The following is a 19,179-nucleotide window of genomic DNA, read 5'->3' as shown; positions in this document are numbered from 1 at the left end:
ATTTTACACTCCTTTGTTTCATTTGACTTTAAAAATCGAAGGATGTGCTAATGTTTTACCTCCAATGGCACTCCCCGTGGCATTTATACTCCCATTTTTTGTTTTATTATTTTGGACAAAAGGAAATTTTTGTATCCAGTTATCATGAAAAACATTAATGTGACACTTTTTTCTCTTCTGCAGCCTATACGACCTGGTAGTTCTGTAGCAACTCAAACAGTTGTGTCTACTTCCACTTCTACTAGTACTAGCACAGCCATAAGTAAAGCTCAGGTAATAATTTAATTTTTTCAAGTTTAATTCTGATTATATATATATAAGACATGAATTTAAACAATGCATTTCAAATGTACTGTCTAATCTTTAAATTTGAATTTGTAATATGAAGTGCAACTGAAGTAAAACTGTAGTGCATATAGAAATTAAATGTTATTACAAAATGCCATTTTGAAATTTTTGAAAAGTATCTGAATAAGAAATTTCAGTTGGCACATTTAAAATTTGCCTATCAGTTTCTTTATATTTTGCTTCAAATATTGATGCTAAAATGCACTTCCTTTTCGTTCTATTCTAACTATTCCAAAGCTTCTATACGAAAGCTGACATTTATTTTAATGTTTTTCTGTTAATTTAACTTCACTAGATGCTGTTAAATTCTGATTGTTTTTTTAATATGTTTAAGCAAACCATTCATTTCTGCTTGCGGTGTTTATTTTATCATTATTGTTCAGTCATATCTTACCAACAAATTTTAGATTGAGCTGGAGTTTTAATAATTTTATTAATTAAAATCTTAAAAGCACATTTTGTTTGCTTTATATTTTTGTCTAAATTTATTATTTTATTCATTTTTTAAAGTTAAAATAATCATCAAGAGCTTTAAAGAATTAGATATTAAACTAATGAATAATCACAAAATATTTTAAAACATATTGTTATCATTCTGTTATAATATGTTTTGTTTCATTAGATAATATGTTTAGGTAGTTCCTTTCATATTAATTTGCTAATTAATCAAATATTAGCATTTCTGTATGTGACTTACATTTTAAAATTTTGTTGATGAATCCTTTCACTTGATTTTATTAACGACATGGTGATGTTATTTTTCAGATTTATTTAATGAATTTTATAATTATATCTAAAGGGAATACATTTTTAAAATAGTATAAACAAAAATACATCCTGAATTATTTGAATTTCAATTCATCCTGAATTATATTGTTTGGTTATTTTGCTTATAGATATTCTTGGCAAATTAATTTTAGGTACTCTTCCTTATCTGAATTATATTTGATATTTTGTTTCTGATTTATTGATTCCTAAGATTTTGGCAATCCATCTTTGAATGTAAATTTGACATGTAATCTTAAGAAGCATTATTTTCCCTATAAATTGCAAAGTATTTTTCTTCAGTTTGAAACTCTTACCTTGCTATTACTTTTGTTTATTAAGTCAACTTTTTAAGCCATTTTTCACCCTTTTCTTTCTTTCAAGAAGGTTATGTGCTTTCAGTTTTAAGCTTAATTCTTTATGGGGACATTCGTATTATGTTTACTCAATCTAAATGACTTCTGTTTCAACCACATCTACCAGGGGTTATACATTAAATGTGTTAAAATCAAATATCCATATGGAAGTTGAAAAGAAAATAATTTCTGTAAGCATCATGCTTGTAATTTGGTCATGGTTTAAGTTATTTAATCCTAAAAATTCCAGAATAACCGCTATGATCAAAATAGAATGCTAATCTAACTATGCTTGCAGTAACAATGTTTTTGTAAAAATTGCTTGAACTAAAATTAAAAAGAGGTAAAATATTGAATAATTTTTTTTTTTTTCAAGAAAATTATGTTTTCTGAAGTATTTGCTCATTCATATTTAGTTTTCATGGAGATTTCTGTAGCTTGACTGCAAAGTTAAGTTGCTGCTGTTTCAGTCACATCTACCAAGGACTAGCTGAGTATACATTAAATCTCTTAGAACCAAAATCATTATAAAAGTTGGAAAGGAAATAAGGGTTGTAGGCACCAAATTTTTAATCTGGACATAATTTAATATTATTTTGTCCTGAAAATTCCAAACTAGCCATTATATATTTTCTGATTGGAATGCTAATCTATTATTGCAATTGAAATGGTTTTTTTTGATTGCTTGAACTAAAATTTGAATAAGATAAAATATGAAATGATATAATATTTTTCGCTTTTAGTAATAGTTAAAAATATCATTTCATTCCAATTTTTTATCTTGCATATATATTTTTTCTGTTTACTATAAAGTAAAATATCATATATAGTGATAATTTTTGTTAAATTATTTTTTTTGAATGCATATCCATGCTTTAAATTTATCTTTCACCATTATAGAGCAAACCAAGATCTCGTTTCCTGCACTGTCGAACAGTGTCAATTCCTACGAGCTCTTCTCATTCACAGACAGCTACTACTCAAACACAAACGCAACCACCCCCAAGTCAAAAAGCCGATGCAGCCAACCAGACTAAACCAACATCAGAACCAAAATTAGCTTCAATTTATAATAAGATATTAGGTGAAAGTTTATTTCATTATAAATGTATGTATCAAGAAAGCATGTTCATGATGCATAATAAAATTTGGAATTTGCATGCTGATTTAGAATTTATGTGGCTAATGTTAACTATAATTATTATAATAATAACTGTTAACCACTACTTGAAAATCTGTTCTTTATCAAAATATTATAATAATATCTAGCAATATAACATGAAGTAAATAGTGCTAAAGATATAATTATTGTTTACCCATATGACCCCTTATCATATTTAGTTGTATAAAATAAAAATAAAAAAAAAACTATTTCTTTTTGCAGTGCCCTCAAAGACTGTTTCAAATACTCTTTAATTTGCCTAATATTAACTCTTCATTGCCTAAATGTTCATAAATTTTTTGCCTGTTTTAATTTTTCTTTTGCCAAAAAAGACATTTTGAATTGCAAAACATGAACATGTTTAGAGAATGATCTTGTGATTTTGAAATAAAATAATTTTGTATTTTTGGCTTCATTTGTAAATCTGGTGTATAGAGTATGCTGTAAAACTTTAGTAAAGAAAGACATTCAAAATTAATCTTTTTTCAATGTTCCATATTGTTAAAAATTAAGAATTAAAGCACATATTTGAATTGAAGCTCATTATAAAAGTGCAATATTTTTATTTAGATAAAATGGGATCTATGCATTCAAAAATGTATATTTTTAGAAAGGAAAAAGAAATCTTTATTGTTTAAAGGGTAATATTAAGATCTTGCATGATGAAATTATTTATTAATATTACTTGAAAATTATTCATAAGATATACTTTTTTCCTATTTTGGAAATGTCACAAAATGGCTCTTAGATAATTTTGTTCATTTAAAGTAGATAAAATCTAAATTTTTTCTATAAATTTTTAATATAAATTCCATTTTAAATTATTCTGCTTAGTGTTTTATTTCATTAAATGCTTTCTTTGATGCATTATTTCATTAAATGCTTTCTTTGATGCATTATTTCATTACTGCAGAAAGAAATATTTCTTCTTAATTTTAAAATATTGTAACTTTTTTTAATTCATTTAGCATTTTTAATTAAAATTTTCTCATTTGACATATTTTTTCTTAGCCTATTGCTTAATTTTAAAATTCTTATATTAAAATATATCACTTCTATATTTCATTACTGATGTTTTGTTTTCATTCTTAAATATTACTTTTGCTTTTAGAGCCATTCAATAAATCAGCGGCAACCGAAACTGCTTTTTCCCCAACTGCCCCAGAACCCATTGAAATCGAAGTTGCCCAAGCTGCTGAGCCTATAGAACCTGTATCAACTCCTGATGTTGCCATTGTCACTCCATCACCTGCTGTACCACTTGTTGATGAGTGTGTGCAGATGGAAGTGGTGGAAGAACCTGTACCAGCATCATCTCCACCATTGCCTGCCCCAGTTCCTATTGAAAAAGTCATTCCAAGTCGAAAAGAAGTTGAAGCTGATAATATTGGAATTGTGATGCCAATGCCTGAAGTAACTGTTAAAGAAAAACAACCACAGAAGGCAATAGTCAAACCTCATGTGTTAACTCATGTTATTGAAGGATTTGTCATCCAAGAAGGCTCAGAACCATTTCCTGTGAGATAAATTTATTTCATTTTAAAATGTTTAAGAATTTTGTAAAGATTATTATATATGAAGTAGGGTCTAAGATTTAGTTTAGGGTATTCAAATTTCTTATATCAAGTATAATTTAAAATACTTTTTAATTATTCCTGTTGGGCAATATTATATTTCAAATTGACTTTAAAACTATCTTTTACAATTTTTTATATTACCTTTATTTAATGTTCAAAATTATACATTTGTATTAATTACCAGGACATTATTATATGAAATAATTCCATGTTAGTTTTATGAAATACTTTACAACAGGAAGCTTAGAAATTTTAAGCTACAACTAGACACAAGAACTAAAATTAACTGCTTAATTATTACTAATATTTTATTTTAGCATTTAATTACTAAATCACAAAAACAAAAATCAAATACCTACCAAATAATTTACCTCAGAAAGATTCTTAAAATGTATTTGCCAAATAAAATTTCAAATATTTAATTATATAATCAAACATCTGGAAAATAAAAAGAAAAAAAATGGCCCTGGGCATAGATTGGACATATACTTAGAATATTGATAATACAAAGATATTTCTGACATGAGATTAGAGGAAAAAGAAGAAAACTAAAGGCCATGAATTGCTGTATAGCTCTAGAAAAAAGATTATGGTTGTTGAAGTGAGTTTGCATTTGAGAAGCAACTTTAGATCATGAATGACTTGCAATAGTCTCATGCATCAGTATGTCTTGACAAGAAATGATGATAAGTTATGTGAAATAATTGTAAACTGCTGGAGGTGGAAGAGGGTAATATTCGGGATATAGAAATAGGAAATTTCTGATAAGATGTTATGTAATAATTAGAAATTGACATGCAACTGTGTCACCATAGAGATGTTTCCATTATCTGCTTAACCAATTCTTTGACCATTTCTTTGGAGATAATTTACTCAGAATTTGTTGAGGGAGCAGAAGTCATTATGGGTCATCAGCTTGACCTAAATGGACATTTTATATCATGTGCAAATGTTTTTTGTTATGATTAGTCTTGCATGTATCAAAGAAGTAAACAGTATCTTATCCATGATATTACTCTTCTAGATTATCTCCTAAATGTTATAAAATTCCCTTCTAAAAAATCATAATAAAGTTCTATTATATTCAATTCATTAACAAGAATTCATCAATAGAAATTTTTATTCTCATTGACCAAACAAATTTGCAGAGAGTAAAATTAGTATTTTAAGAGGCCAGGACTTGTGAAGGCTTCTACATTAATTTCATTGATTTGTTATATTATATCAACATATAACAAAAAAACAATTTAAAACAATTTAAAAACAAAAAAAAATCAGCTGTTTAAGAGAATAGAATACAATAGGATAAAATTTGTTTCTAAGTAGTGAACCAGATTTTTTAAAATTAACTATTAATTTTTTAATTGTTTGGCTTAAAAATAAATAAATGTTTGCTTTGTTTTTAATCTTTATTTTTGCTTTTTTATTTAAGTCTGCTTTCATTTTAAAATTTGAATTTATTTAGAAATTCATAATTGGTGAATAATTGTATGGAATATATGTGCATAATGTATGCATTTTTTGGGCATATTTATAAGATGCCCCCCCCCAAATACCTCTGTATTATATTTAATTACATAATCATAGAGTTAACTTTCTTAAAGATATCATTATAAGCTATATAGTCTTATTGTAAGCAATCTTTTTATAATCCTTTTATTAGATAAAAATTAAAAACAAAAGATTGGAATGCTAAAATTAAAAATAAAGTAAACATTTGGTGAGAAAAATTCTTATAATTGTGGTTAAAGGTCAAAGAAATAGATTCCAACTTAATTGAAAGAAAAGTAATTTATCTTAAATCTACTCTGTTGATTTTTAACTCCTATCATCCACTTCTCACTAGTAGTGTAAAGTAAAAAAGAAGTAAAAATACTGAAAGTATCTGAAAAATTTTCTAAGTATTGAACCAGATTTTTTAAAATTAACTATTGATTTTTGAATTGTTTGGCTTAAAAATAAATAAATAAATGTTTGCTTTATACAACAATGATTATGACTAATTTTTAATGTCACCTATCTCAGATTAACATAAATTTATTTTAAAAACATTTCTAGTGCTAATTTGATTACACATATTTTCTGATTTAAATACATTTGACAGAATTGCTAATTTTCAAGCATTCTCATATTAAAGTAAAAAAAAATAAAATAGTAAACTAAAATATTTTGATTTTATTTCATTCAGGTCACTTTGCCTTCGTACAGCATACCTGCTAAAGAAGAAATTGTTGAAAAATCTATGGAACCTTATGGCAGTGCTCAGACTGCAGGTAAAATTATAGATTTTGTAAACTATAATCTATAAGATAGATTTGAGCAGTCTTTGCTTGTATTAGAAGTAATCACAAATGTTTAAGTCAATAATTTAAATTATACAAGGCCAGAATATTTTGTAGACTACATTATCACACATAATAGATGAAGTAAAAAATTTTAATTTATTCAAGCATTTGACTGTTGGTTCCACAATTACACTATTTCTAAAATTGAATAAATTATCAACTGTAAATATTATGTTTTATTATTATCTCTCTATTAAAAAAGGAAGAAAAAATCTTTCTCCATATTTCACTGTACTTAGCCTTATTTTTCAAATGACCAGATTTTATTTTAGAGTCCAATTAAAGAAGTTTGTACGTAAGTAATCTAATATAAATGAGATGGAAGATGAAGAAATTCTGTAATTTTATCCCATTTTCATTAAAATTATTGAATTCAATTATATAGATAATCTGATTATGAAAATTAAATAATGTGTTCACTTGCAATGTCCTATGAATATTCATAAATCGCAGAGGATTGTCAAATGAGGGGATAAGTTTCCAATTCAATGTGATTTTTTAAAAGTGATTTATCTATAATAATGTACACAAACTTGTAATATATTTATAAGATTAAAAAAAAAATCATAAAAATTATTCCACAGAATTAATTTTTAGTTTTATGAGGAAGTTCTTTAGTTATTTTTCATGTGACATTTATGTGATGTGATTTTCAATTCGTTTTGTCTTTATTATTATTATATTTTTTTTAGAAATTCCTGTTATAAAAAAGAAAGATAAGATTCCTAAAATTCGTGGTGGACCAGTGGAGCTAGCAAAATGTGAATACTGTGGTAAACTTGGACCAAAAGCAAAATTCAAAAGATCAAAAAGATTTTGTTCTACATCATGTGCTAAGCGATTTAATGCTGGCATTACAAAACGCTTTGCTATTATTTTACCAGATCAGGATCAAAAACCAGGTTTGTATATTCTTCATTCGTACAAATTTTACCTTGTGTAGGGAAATTATTTAACAAAGAATTATTAAATTTACTAAATTAAGAGAAAAATGCAAATCTCAATATATTTATATGTAAACCTATGAAATTATGAATTTTATTTCAAAAAAAAAAAATAAAGTTTTTATTTTATTTACTTGCAAATGCATTCTTAAATACTAGTACTTACTCAAGAAATATATTCGTATTATAAATTTTTAAAAATATGGCATTAAAATATGCCCTTTTTGAACATAGAAGCTTAATTTAGATCATTAAAGTGAACCATTGCATATTGTTAGAAATCTAATGTTTCAGTGAATCTGAAAAAAATATATTAAAAATTTTTCTATTGGAATACAAATTTTAATTCTTGTGTTTATATATTATATATATTCCATTTAAAACAAAGCTTCTCAGAATTGGAAAAGGAGTGAATATTTGAATATAATGTGATATTGTATAAATCTCAGCTTTCTTGCCTTTAAAAATTGTAACATTACCTTGTGTATTAATTGGAGGTTCTATTATCAGCAATAATAAGTTTGAAATATAAGTAGTTTTAATCAGTGTATACAGAACTGGGTTATCTTATATTATTACAGTACAGATCATCATTCCTTAATTGCAGCTGTGCAGAATAGATTTACTCTAAATATTTCAGAATTATTTTCATCTATAAAAAGAGAGTAGTGAAGTCAACAATAAAAAGTTTTCAATCCTCCACCTCCAAAAAAATATTCTATTGAGCAATAATGAAAATATTTAACAAATGAAATGGCTTATTTAATGTTCAAAAATACATCATATCAACTATGTTAAGAATCTATTCATACATATCTGACCTTAAGGTTCCTCCATTCCACTAATGTGTAGGATACAAACATTGTTTTGAAGATTGAATAATGCATTATGACTCTTGCTTCTTTTACCAATTTTGTGAAAAACAAATATTTAATTATACATGTAAAGTACAAGGAGATGTTATTACAGCAATGTTTCAAAATTTATCACCATTAACAGTGGAGCCAACATTTTTAATTACTTGAGGATTTTTAACTGCCATTTTTTAAAACATTTTCCTATTTTTGTATTTCCAACTATGTATTTTATATGAAACATTTATACTGCCTAATACTTTAAAAGAACTTGTTATTGATGAATATATTGTATTTTACACTTTTATTAACCAATGTATCTGTATCTTATAAAATAATCTGTATTACAGTAATAGAATAATTTGTATGTTCTTAGTTTTATTGCCCTAGCATATTTTGTACAGGTAGTTTTTCTCAAATTTACTTGGTGTATTTTTTGTTTTAGGAGAGATTTGGAAATGTGAAAAAGCTATTTACAAAATTAAAGTCACTGATGACTGCCAATGCATAGAAACTGCTTCTGGCAGTTCTTTATTCAGTTTCTATATATTTGAATATTATGTAAATAATATACATACATTCTATAGCGAATAGGTACAATTAAACATATGCACTATTTTAATATAGTACAAGTCAATGTAATTACACTAATTCCAAATCTTCATAACTTAAATCTTTTTGAATACGACTAATGACTAGGACATAGTTGGAAATAATAAAATGAACGAGTAATTTGGTTTATTTTACCTCTATATTAAATTATTAATATTTATCTATATTGAAAAACTTTTGATTTGATTATGACAGCCAAACAAATCTTTTAAACGATTGATTAAAAAAAAAAAAACATCACATTTTGGAATGTAAGTTTTTTACAAAATTTATAATATATCTGTCCCCCCCCCTTCTCTCATTTTCACTAAAAGATTACATATTTTCATACTTAAGTAACTGATAATTTTTTAAAAAGTTCAAAATAAATTTTAAAAAAAATGCTATTGAGAGAATTTAGCTTCAAAAGTAATAAGATAACATAGACTATCTTATTTAATATGATTATTATTATATTATTAATTATTATTGTATTAGAACAATATTAAAAAGTGCATAGACTGCAATTACTGAAAACTGGAATTATATTTTATTGAGTATGAATTATATGAGAATTATATTTCATTAATACCTAGAATTGCTTGACTGAACTAAATCAAGCAAATTATGTTTAGAATTTGTTTAGGTCATATGAGTATATATATTAATTCTTCAACTACTTGAGATATAAAAAAGACTTATGAAACATTCTTACAAGTCAAGAATTTCCTCATGTGCTGGTAATTTAAGGAAATATTACTCCATAGAGGTTTTAAAATATGTTACTATTCCAGGGGATGTTGAAGTGAAAATACTTTGATTATGTAAATGAGTGTTCCAAATCTTTGTTAAAATGGATTTTGTATCAAAGTAGTCTTTTAGCATTGACTAAAATGATTCACTAATAAGCCCAGTGGGAATGGTTCCCTCCAAAATTTCTCACATATTCTCTAATAAATATATTTGTGTATTATTAACCATGCACAAACAATTGTTACAAAAGAGTGTATTAAAATACTTTTTAGGATTAATTGCTTAGGTACAGTTAATATACAAATAATACAGTTAATATACAAATAATGAATTGAAACTGAAATTTGACACATAACTACAATTATATTCTCAAAATCATGTATCAAATCTCATACATTTGTTATTGTGTTTTTGAATTGTCACATTTACAGGCTTGTGCAAGTGCAGATTTACAGATAGTCAACTTCCAAGCTTTCAAAGATGAATTTTTATTATATTGCTGCACTTTGACACAATACAAACAGATTGAGGAATTGCATTATTAAATATTAACTAATTTTAATTATTCTTTTCCTTTATTTTTTGTATTAATCTATATATTTCATATTCTTTTTAGGAGAAGAAATAAGAAAACATAAAAAGAAAGGCAGTAGTAAAAAAGGTAAGCTTATTGTTAGTACAGTAGATAAGATTGAGTTTAAATCTATTTTACAATATAGTTATCAAGCATTTTTTCATGGTTGTATCTAATTATATAATTATTTGATTAGAAATTGAATCAATTTTTTTTTATTATTAATCTATAAGCTGTGTTTACAGTCCTTTACTAAGCCCAATTATGTAACAATGAATTATATTCAATTTTGAACCAATTCAACCTCAAATAATGAGAATTGAAAACTCCCTTTTAATGATTGCATTTGCAGTTAACAAACATCTGCAAATGCTTTTTTTTTCTGTTTTTTTTTTTTTTTTTTTCCTCCTATAGGCTTTTTATTCCTTTTTGTTGAACAAGGCTTTTTTATAACATATATTAATAACTGCATTCTGTGTACATGTCTTAAATTTTGTAAAAATTTAAAATAAACTACAGTGAGAAATCATAATTTATTTATTTTAACTTAAGTTAAACTTATTTAATTTATTAAACTCAATAACATTTTTAAAAAATGATGTCTTAGAAGAGTAAAAAACCTTGTCTTGAATTCTCATTTTGATTCTTTCATGCAGATTTTTTAACTCTATGCTACATAAAATACTATGTTCCATTGCAAATGTTTATGTATAGCATAAACAAAATATTTGCCTTAGTTAATCAATTAAGTAAAATGCTGGCATATTACACAACTATGAAGTATATATATTTATATATCTTGCCAATTCCAATTTAATGGAAAAAGTTTTTCTAGTAGATATGTGATATCATACTGTATGGATATTAAATATATCCAAATGTAGAGATCAGTAATTTCAGTACCTTCATCACACATTCCATTACAATGTGTTTATTTCAGTCCTCCTTTATTTGCCTTTAAATTTAGACCAGATATATTAGAATTAACCCATATTTAATATTTCATCTCTTTTTTATTATATAGTAACCAAGAAGATTTTTCATGGTAACAGCAACATTTAATTTTTTTCCATGCATTTCATTCCTCTGTGTATAAAAACTCTTTGCTGCAAGTGAATACTGCAAGAGAATCTTTTCTTCATTTAGATACTCTACACCATAAATTAGTACAATTTATAACTTCATATGCATACTATAAATTATTAAGAAAATAATGATTTATTATATTAATTTTTCACTCATTTATATTATACTTGCATCCTTGTGCAAGTTATACATTTTCATGTCATAATTCTGACCAACTTTATTAATACATCTAAATATCAGGTGGGAAATCAAAAAAGAAGAAACTTGGCCTGAAATCAAAGAAAAGCTGGAAAAAATCTGAAAATAAGGTGTATGAGGAGAAAGAATGGGTAAGAATTTTGATTTATATGAAACTTTAAATGATTGTCAAATGCAAGTTATTCGATATCAATATTTTGTATTTCCAAATATGATATTTTTTTCATTAGAAATTTTCTTCTTGGGGTTTTTCTAGGATCAAATTTTGCTAGTATCTCATGTTTAGCAATAATAAGCAATATTTTGGAAATAAAACAACTCATTTTCAGAAGAATTATTCATTTTGACAAAATAAATAACTAATTTAATTTAATAGGTTTTTTTTTAACTTAAGCCATATTAGGGTGTCCCAAGAGTTTATTTCTCATCACGCTGTGAATGGCCTTATTACTCTGCTTGTGCAAATATGCAGGCTTATCTATTAGCCATCTATATCATCAGTTTCAGTTGCATCAGAGCTCTGGTACACTCCAAGCCGGGACTACATCCCAAAAAAGTCCTTTTGTCCGTTTGGTGGGATTGGAAAGGCATAATTTTCTACTAGCTCCTTCCTCAAGGTGAAACAATAAATTGTATGAAATACTGTCATCAACTGGCTCAATTAAAAGCTGCCATAGCAAAAAACTGGCCAAAGTTAATGAATCGACAAGGCATTGTTTTTCATCATGACATCATGAGGCCACATATTGGATTAGTTGTAAGAGAGAAGCTCTTACAGTTTGATTGGGATGTTTTACGGCATCCTGCATACTCTCTAGATCTCGCTCTATCTGACTATTACTTCTTTCTGTCTTTAAAATATTCTCTTTGTGATAAGCGCTTTAAATCCATCAGTGAAATAAAAGCACACATCAAAGATTATTTCTTGCCCAAAGCGCAACAATTTTGAAAACAAGATATAATAAAGCTCCCTGAGAAGTGGAAAAAGATAATAGAGCAAAAAAGTTGTTATGTAACAAAATAAATAATATCTTAAACAGTAAATATTGCGTATACATTTCATATTAGAAATAGGAAAGAAACTTATGGGACACCCTAATATAAACTATTGCAGAAGAGCATTATATCTTTGTTAATTTATTGCTTACACCTGGCTAATTGAAAAGTACCTACCTCTTGACAAAATAAACAAATCCATATCCAAGCCAGCCTTAATAAAGTTTTTTTTTTAAGTTTCCGAAAATTCTATATTTATACACAGAAACATTTAGTAAATTATCATATTTTCTTGCACTATTTGGTACGAATAAGAGCTGTTTCAATCATATGTTATAAATGCTACCTTTAAAGAAAGCACCTGCATTTGTTTTAATTAAGCTCGTCTCCTATATTTTTTTTTTTAAAAAAAGCTGGGCATTCAATATAATTTTTTATTTCTTTAAATTTTAAACCTTAGAAGTTACTATTAACTATCTCATTTTTTCATTTAATTTGACTTTTACAATTTCTGATTTTTAAGTGTATTCCTTCTTTCCTCTTGAGACAGCATCGAATCAGGAATAAATTTAAGTGCCCATGTTTTTATAAGGTCATTGAAAAGTTAAATTTTGATTTGATATATATTTCTGCCATTTTCTTTGAAATAAATTAAATAATTCTTGAAAGCAAATATTGTTTAGAAAATTTAATTTTCTAATTATACTAACAGTTTCAAAATTAAGTAATTTCCAGATATTTATTTATTTTTTCCAGAATGAATTATTTGGATGAAAAAATTTTTACTAAAAGTTCTGTTACCTTTCTATTATAACTTGTTTATTGTCCTATGCAGTTTTCAGAACATAAATGTGATATTCAAATAGCATTATGATCTTAATCTTTTCATTATTTTGCTTTTCTGGCTCCAGAATATTCAGCCAGTTCAACATATACCAGAAGAAATGATTGAAGAAAAGACAGAAATTCCTGAAGAGCCAATGGAAGAAGTATCCAGCATGGAAGTAGAAGAAAGTTTAAATACTAGTGTGTGTAAAGAAGAAGAAGAGGAAGAAGAAGAAAGCCGTCCACCAACTCCAGTTGTAGAACCAGTTGAAGAAGAACAAGCTCCTGTGTCTCATACAGAGTTTGCTACAAAATCCCCATTGAAATGGACGGTAATTATTGTTTCAATCAATTTATGTAGAAGTGTGCTTAAAACCTTTTGCAATTTGTTCCTTTATCCTTTTTTATTTGGCTAATCACAAGCTTTAACAGTGAGTCATTAAGATTTCACTCAGATTATAATCACTAGAAGGTAGTAATATCTGAACTTTAAAACTGCCTTCAAATTTGAACCTAGATTTCACCCAAGATCCTCTTTATATTTGGGATTAGCATACAAATATTTTGTCAAAGCTCAAGCTTTCTCATGCTGATATGGCACAAAAAGTTTCAAAGGGACAGGTTTCATCTTGGCTATGCAGTAATCAAAATAGTAGCATCCATCTTAAAATAGTCCTTGCGTTGCTTCAAAATAGGATGCTATTATAACTAAACTAAATTCTGATTGTCTTGTTAATCTATTTCATCTCTAATAAGTATGTAGATGGATTACACATTTGTTTTATTTTATTACAATGTATAATGGGTATATTTATTACTACCCCAGTAGCTTCACACTGTTGTATAAAATTGAACAATATTGTGCAGTACATAACAATATTCAAAAGACACCAGCATGTTTGAAAGCATTGTTTTTATAAAAGTCTGAATCAAAAGTATTAACTTTAACTTGACAACTTTATATGAAATTTAGTGTTAAAAAATTTATTGGATCATTTTTTTTGTTATTATTATTATTTATCAAAAGCCAAATATTATTTTTTGTTTACTATTCATATTACAGAGTTGAAAAATATTGTGAAAACTTTTTTTAAAATTTTATATTTTATTACTTAGTATTGATCAAATTTATTACTAAGTCTACTATAATGATAACAATATTGTTACTTCAATATACTGCTCTATGATAATTTTGCTTAGCATTTTACCTGATATGGAAAAAAAAGGCTGTTAAACCCTTTACATCTGTTCATTAACTTAAACAAAAATTTAGTTTGTCTTTTATTTAAAAGAAAACAAATTAATGTTAATTTTAGACTGATTAGATATAATATGAGAAACTTTTTTTCTGAAAAATTCTCTATCCCAATTTTTACTGCATATAAAGCATGCAAAACTTATTCTGTTTAAAGAAACATGCTACAGCTGTGATTAAAAATTCAAATTTTATAGAGAACTCGAATGTTGAAATGTTTATTTTCATAAACTAAAACAAACCAAATATAGAGTTGATCATTTCAGAAAAGTAATACAAAATAAATGTATGTATAAATTTTTAATAACCCAAAAATGAGACATTAAGAATGTACCATATTTTAAAAAACAGTTTGTTTTAAATTTTACTCAATAATTTATACATTAGAAATAATTGATATAATACTCATTTATAGTACACATTAACTACTTCCATGATAGATATCTCTTATGTGTAATTTAAAATCACTTCTGTGCTTTCATATTATATTCTTAATACAGTCTATATTCTTACATCAGTCTTGTCAAAAAATTTTATTATTTAAAAAATTATTCAAAATTATATTGAAGCTCCATTATAATTGAACTCCATATTTTAAAATCTCTATATCATCACAATCTATCCTCTTTATAACATGAGGTTAGCTTTAATGTGGGGATAAACACTGTGCTGATGGATTGTACAATTTTGGGCAGTATAACAAAAGACATATTCTATGCTGTTTAAATATTGTAAATAAAAATTTTTAAGTATCATGTAATGAAGTGTGCAACTTGGGAAGTAAGGAATATATATGACAAGAAAAGTAAAGTAGGGAGCTGTATTCACTAGCACAAATCTTCCAGTGATTTTAAAAGAGGAGAAAATAAGTTTCCACTTCCCTTCTTAAAAGGATATATCAAATTTTAAATATTTAAAAATATTTTGAAAAAGATTCGTAAATACTTAGTGACATTAAGCAGTTCTTTTGTTTTCTATTTTTGTATCTAGAATACTTGTACATTGTTTTTTCCACATTATTGTTTGGTTGAATTTTTAGATGTATAGTTATTTACCTTCATTAATGTGATCTCGTATGTTTTGATATAATTTTATCTAAAAAAATTTTTAAATATGTAAAACTTAAATTTGAGATCCTACTGCTAACAAAATTGAATAAAACAACCAATATTGTTCATAAAATATTATTTCCCTAAAGTTTTAAATTATAAACATTTAATGCTCAATTTCCCTTTTTTGCCCTATTGTATAGCAACATGGATGATAGATAAGTTTACTTCTAATGAAGTAAAGCTATAATAGATAACCACACATGTATATCTTCCAATCACAAAGGTAGAAAAAAGCATTTTTCACATTTTCTATTAAAATTTCCCACTTTTGAGAGAAAATAACTTAAAAATGGGGAACTTTATTTATATCTGTAGCAGAATGAAATTAAAGAATTTTATCATTTTTTAGTGTGTGTGTGTGTGTTTTTCTGTCATTCTATGACTTATCAAATTCCCTTTCATTTATAGGTTACTGATGTTGTTGATTTTGTTCGAGATATGCCTGGGTGTTCAGATTATGCAGATGAATTCAGAGCTCAGGAGATTGATGGACAAGCACTTTTGCTTTTAAAAGAAGATCATTTAATGAGTCTCATGAGTATGAAACTGGGACCAGCTCTAAAAGTTTGTGCTAAAATAAATTCCATGCGAGATGAAGTCAGCCATTAGGTATGAACATTGTTATATCTGATTTTGATACAGATTTAATTCCCACATGACTTCTAGAAAGCATTTGAGCTTGACAGGTTGGTGGCAAAAACATTTCCGGTGTAATGATTTCAAAAGACTATTATTAAATTGTAATATATTTATAGTGTTGTAAGCAAATGCTTGTGAATGTGTGAAAAACAGTGCTTCTTCTGTTGTGGAAGTTGAGTTTTTATTATTCTGAGACAATGTGTAAACGCTCGTTTTTACTTGACACTAAGTATTGAAGGACATCTTTTAACTTATTGAGTAATAATACTCAAATTTTTTAGTTATTTATCATTCAGACTTTCATAGAAATATTTTTCACGTGCCTGTTTCCCATTTAAGTTGTCGTATTTTGAAACCATGTGTTATACATTCCTTGTGAAGATATGCATCATGTTGCAAGGTTCATTAAGTATTTACAAATAAAAACTCATTACTTGCAGGTATAAGCAATGACAATTTGAAATGGCAAGTAAAAAGTCTAATACTCATCAAACTGTAACTAAAAAGCTTGGTTTAAGAGCAATCTTTTTAGGGATTGTATTAAAAATAAACAGTTTGATTGTTCTAAAAAATGCACAGAAATGCCAAAAATTAAAAAGTAATTCTGTTTATGCTTCACAAGTTCATTAGAAAGTTATCATTTTCTTAAAATACACTTTAAAAATAAGTGCATTTTTATTTTTTCATTGCGTAAGTTAGTAAAATCTCTTTTCACAAAGTTAAAATGAGAAGAAAATGATTAATTCATTTTGCAATGATGTTAAAGAAAATAATCAAAATATAAAGCTGACTATTTTTATGCTGACAAAAGAAATTATTATGCAATATATTTTTAAAAATAAATATCACTAAAATGTCAAAACTTTCTGTTAATTCCGAAAATTCAAACACAACCATGCAAATTTGTGATCAGTCTTTTTGAAGATTTGACAAAGCTTTCATTGTAACTCAGAGTTGTAGTTTTTTTCAGAAAGTAAAATATTATTTCTGAAAAAAAAAAAAAGATAATTGCAAATTAATCAAAAGATTGGTCACAAATTTTTAATATATTTTTTAAGCAATATGTAATAATGTATTTAAACATATTACTGATTTTCATTACTATTTGAAAGTCATGTTTAATATTTAAACTTTCTCTTAATGCATGCATGTATTGTGACTGTATTATTGTTGTTGTGAACAAATATTATAAGTATAAAAGATATCTTTTAATTTGTTTCGTATATATAGATATTCATTATGGAATTAAAATGTCATTTTTTATTATTTCCATAGAAAGAATTTTTTTAAAGAAATTATTACTTGTGATTTCTAAATCCTGGAATTTTTTGTATTTCAGCATTGCTTATTGATTCATTATTTTGATTTTTGCTGGCAAACCTCAAATATAGATTATTTTTAATTTATTGGTATCCAAGAAATGATCTGAATACTAATCAGTATGAAAATTCATTTGTTTTTGCGATACTGTGAAATGTTTTGTATAAGTTAATGTTTTAAATATAAACATTTTATATAAAATAGTAGATGTAAAATATTTATCTAGTGCAATGTGATGTGTGCATTTTATGTGAAAAATAATTTTTTATTATACTTGCATGTTGGGAAGTACTTTATATTATAAGAATCCCATGTGTGTATTTCATTAGTTGTTAATATACAATATTATTAACTATTAATCATTAGTATATAAATATAAATGTTAATTAAGTTTTCCTAAATTATTGTTGTCCCTTATTGTTTCTTATACTGAAAGAACATAATTTCACTAAGTCATGCAGTGTATACTTGTTTTATTTGTTAATTTATATCCAAAACTTTTTAGCTGTCTATTTATGCATGCCATTTTTTTTTCTGTTATAAAGTAAAATTAAATCAAAGCATTGCTTTTTATATGTTAAAGTTTTATAAAGGAACTGATTTTAAACTTATTTTAAAATTAGTGTTTCTTTTCAGTAAAATATAAACAATATTGGGGAGTAGGTGGCATTTGAACTTCTTATAATATCAGAAACTGTAAATACTTTTAAATTAAAACTTTTATTTATCTAGTCACTGAAAGTTTGAACCTCATTCTGTGATTTGTTACTTACGTTTCTCATATTAAGATTTAAAACTAATGCATTTGTTCAATTCTATTTTACCGTCAAGCACTATTTAACTTAGTTTATTTTAATGTTGTTACTATATTCAAAGTTCATATCTCTACTTTGTGCATTATATGTGTGACTATTTTACAATATATGCATAGTTATAATAATTTTTATACATAAGTTACTATGAAAGAAATATTTAGTAATTTCATAAAATAATGGGTGAAGTCTATTGTGTAAAATGTATGTACTCTGTAATTTAACTAATAATTATATCATAGAATAATTACTTAAATCTAATGAAAGCATACAGAAGAAATATACAATCATACTTAAAGTCTATTGATGTGTAAAATGTATGTGCTCTATGGTTTAAGTAATAAATATATCTTAGAATAATTACTTAAACCTAATGAAAGCATACAGAAAAAATATACAAAGTAAAATAAATTTCTTCCATTAATTAAAATCACATTTTTGTCAAAGTACATATAAAGTCATATGATTAATTTTTAAATGAATAATAAGTAGAAGTGACAATTTATAATGTTTGAATCTTCACTAAATAAGTATGGAGCAGTAGTTCTTTTCTTACACATAGATAATTGTATTTTATTTGCAACTCTTGAACTTGGTTATTCAAAAACTTTGAGTTCACATTTGTTGTTAATTCAAATTTTTCTCTAGTCCCTTGATTTTCTTATTA

The 19,179-nt window shown here is 25.8% G+C and overlaps 1 protein-coding gene across 1 annotated transcript in view; it reads left to right on the top strand.

The window, feature by feature from the left end:
• LOC129985214 (polyhomeotic-like protein 1) overlaps positions 1-17,429 on the top strand; it is a 29,807-nt gene extending 12,378 nt beyond the window's left edge. Inside the window, exons 7-15 of the mRNA XM_056095156.1 lie at positions 184-273; positions 2,370-2,553; positions 3,743-4,149; positions 6,397-6,481; positions 7,246-7,455; positions 10,312-10,356; positions 11,596-11,684; positions 13,461-13,706; positions 16,150-17,429. Coding sequence (XP_055951131.1) covers positions 184-273; positions 2,370-2,553; positions 3,743-4,149; positions 6,397-6,481; positions 7,246-7,455; positions 10,312-10,356; positions 11,596-11,684; positions 13,461-13,706; positions 16,150-16,350 — 1,557 coding nt within the window. The 3' untranslated portion in view covers positions 16,351-17,429. The remainder of the gene's footprint in view (positions 1-183; positions 274-2,369; positions 2,554-3,742; positions 4,150-6,396; positions 6,482-7,245; positions 7,456-10,311; positions 10,357-11,595; positions 11,685-13,460; positions 13,707-16,149) is intronic.
• Positions 17,430-19,179: the final 1,750 nt, after the last annotated feature.

Source organism: Argiope bruennichi, chromosome 9, assembly GCF_947563725.1.
Source record: "Argiope bruennichi chromosome 9, qqArgBrue1.1, whole genome shotgun sequence".
In the NCBI taxonomy this organism is placed as follows: Eukaryota; Metazoa; Arthropoda; class Arachnida; order Araneae; family Araneidae; genus Argiope; species Argiope bruennichi.
Note: the sequence above shows the minus strand (reverse complement) of the source record. Positions and strands in the feature narration are given on the sequence as shown.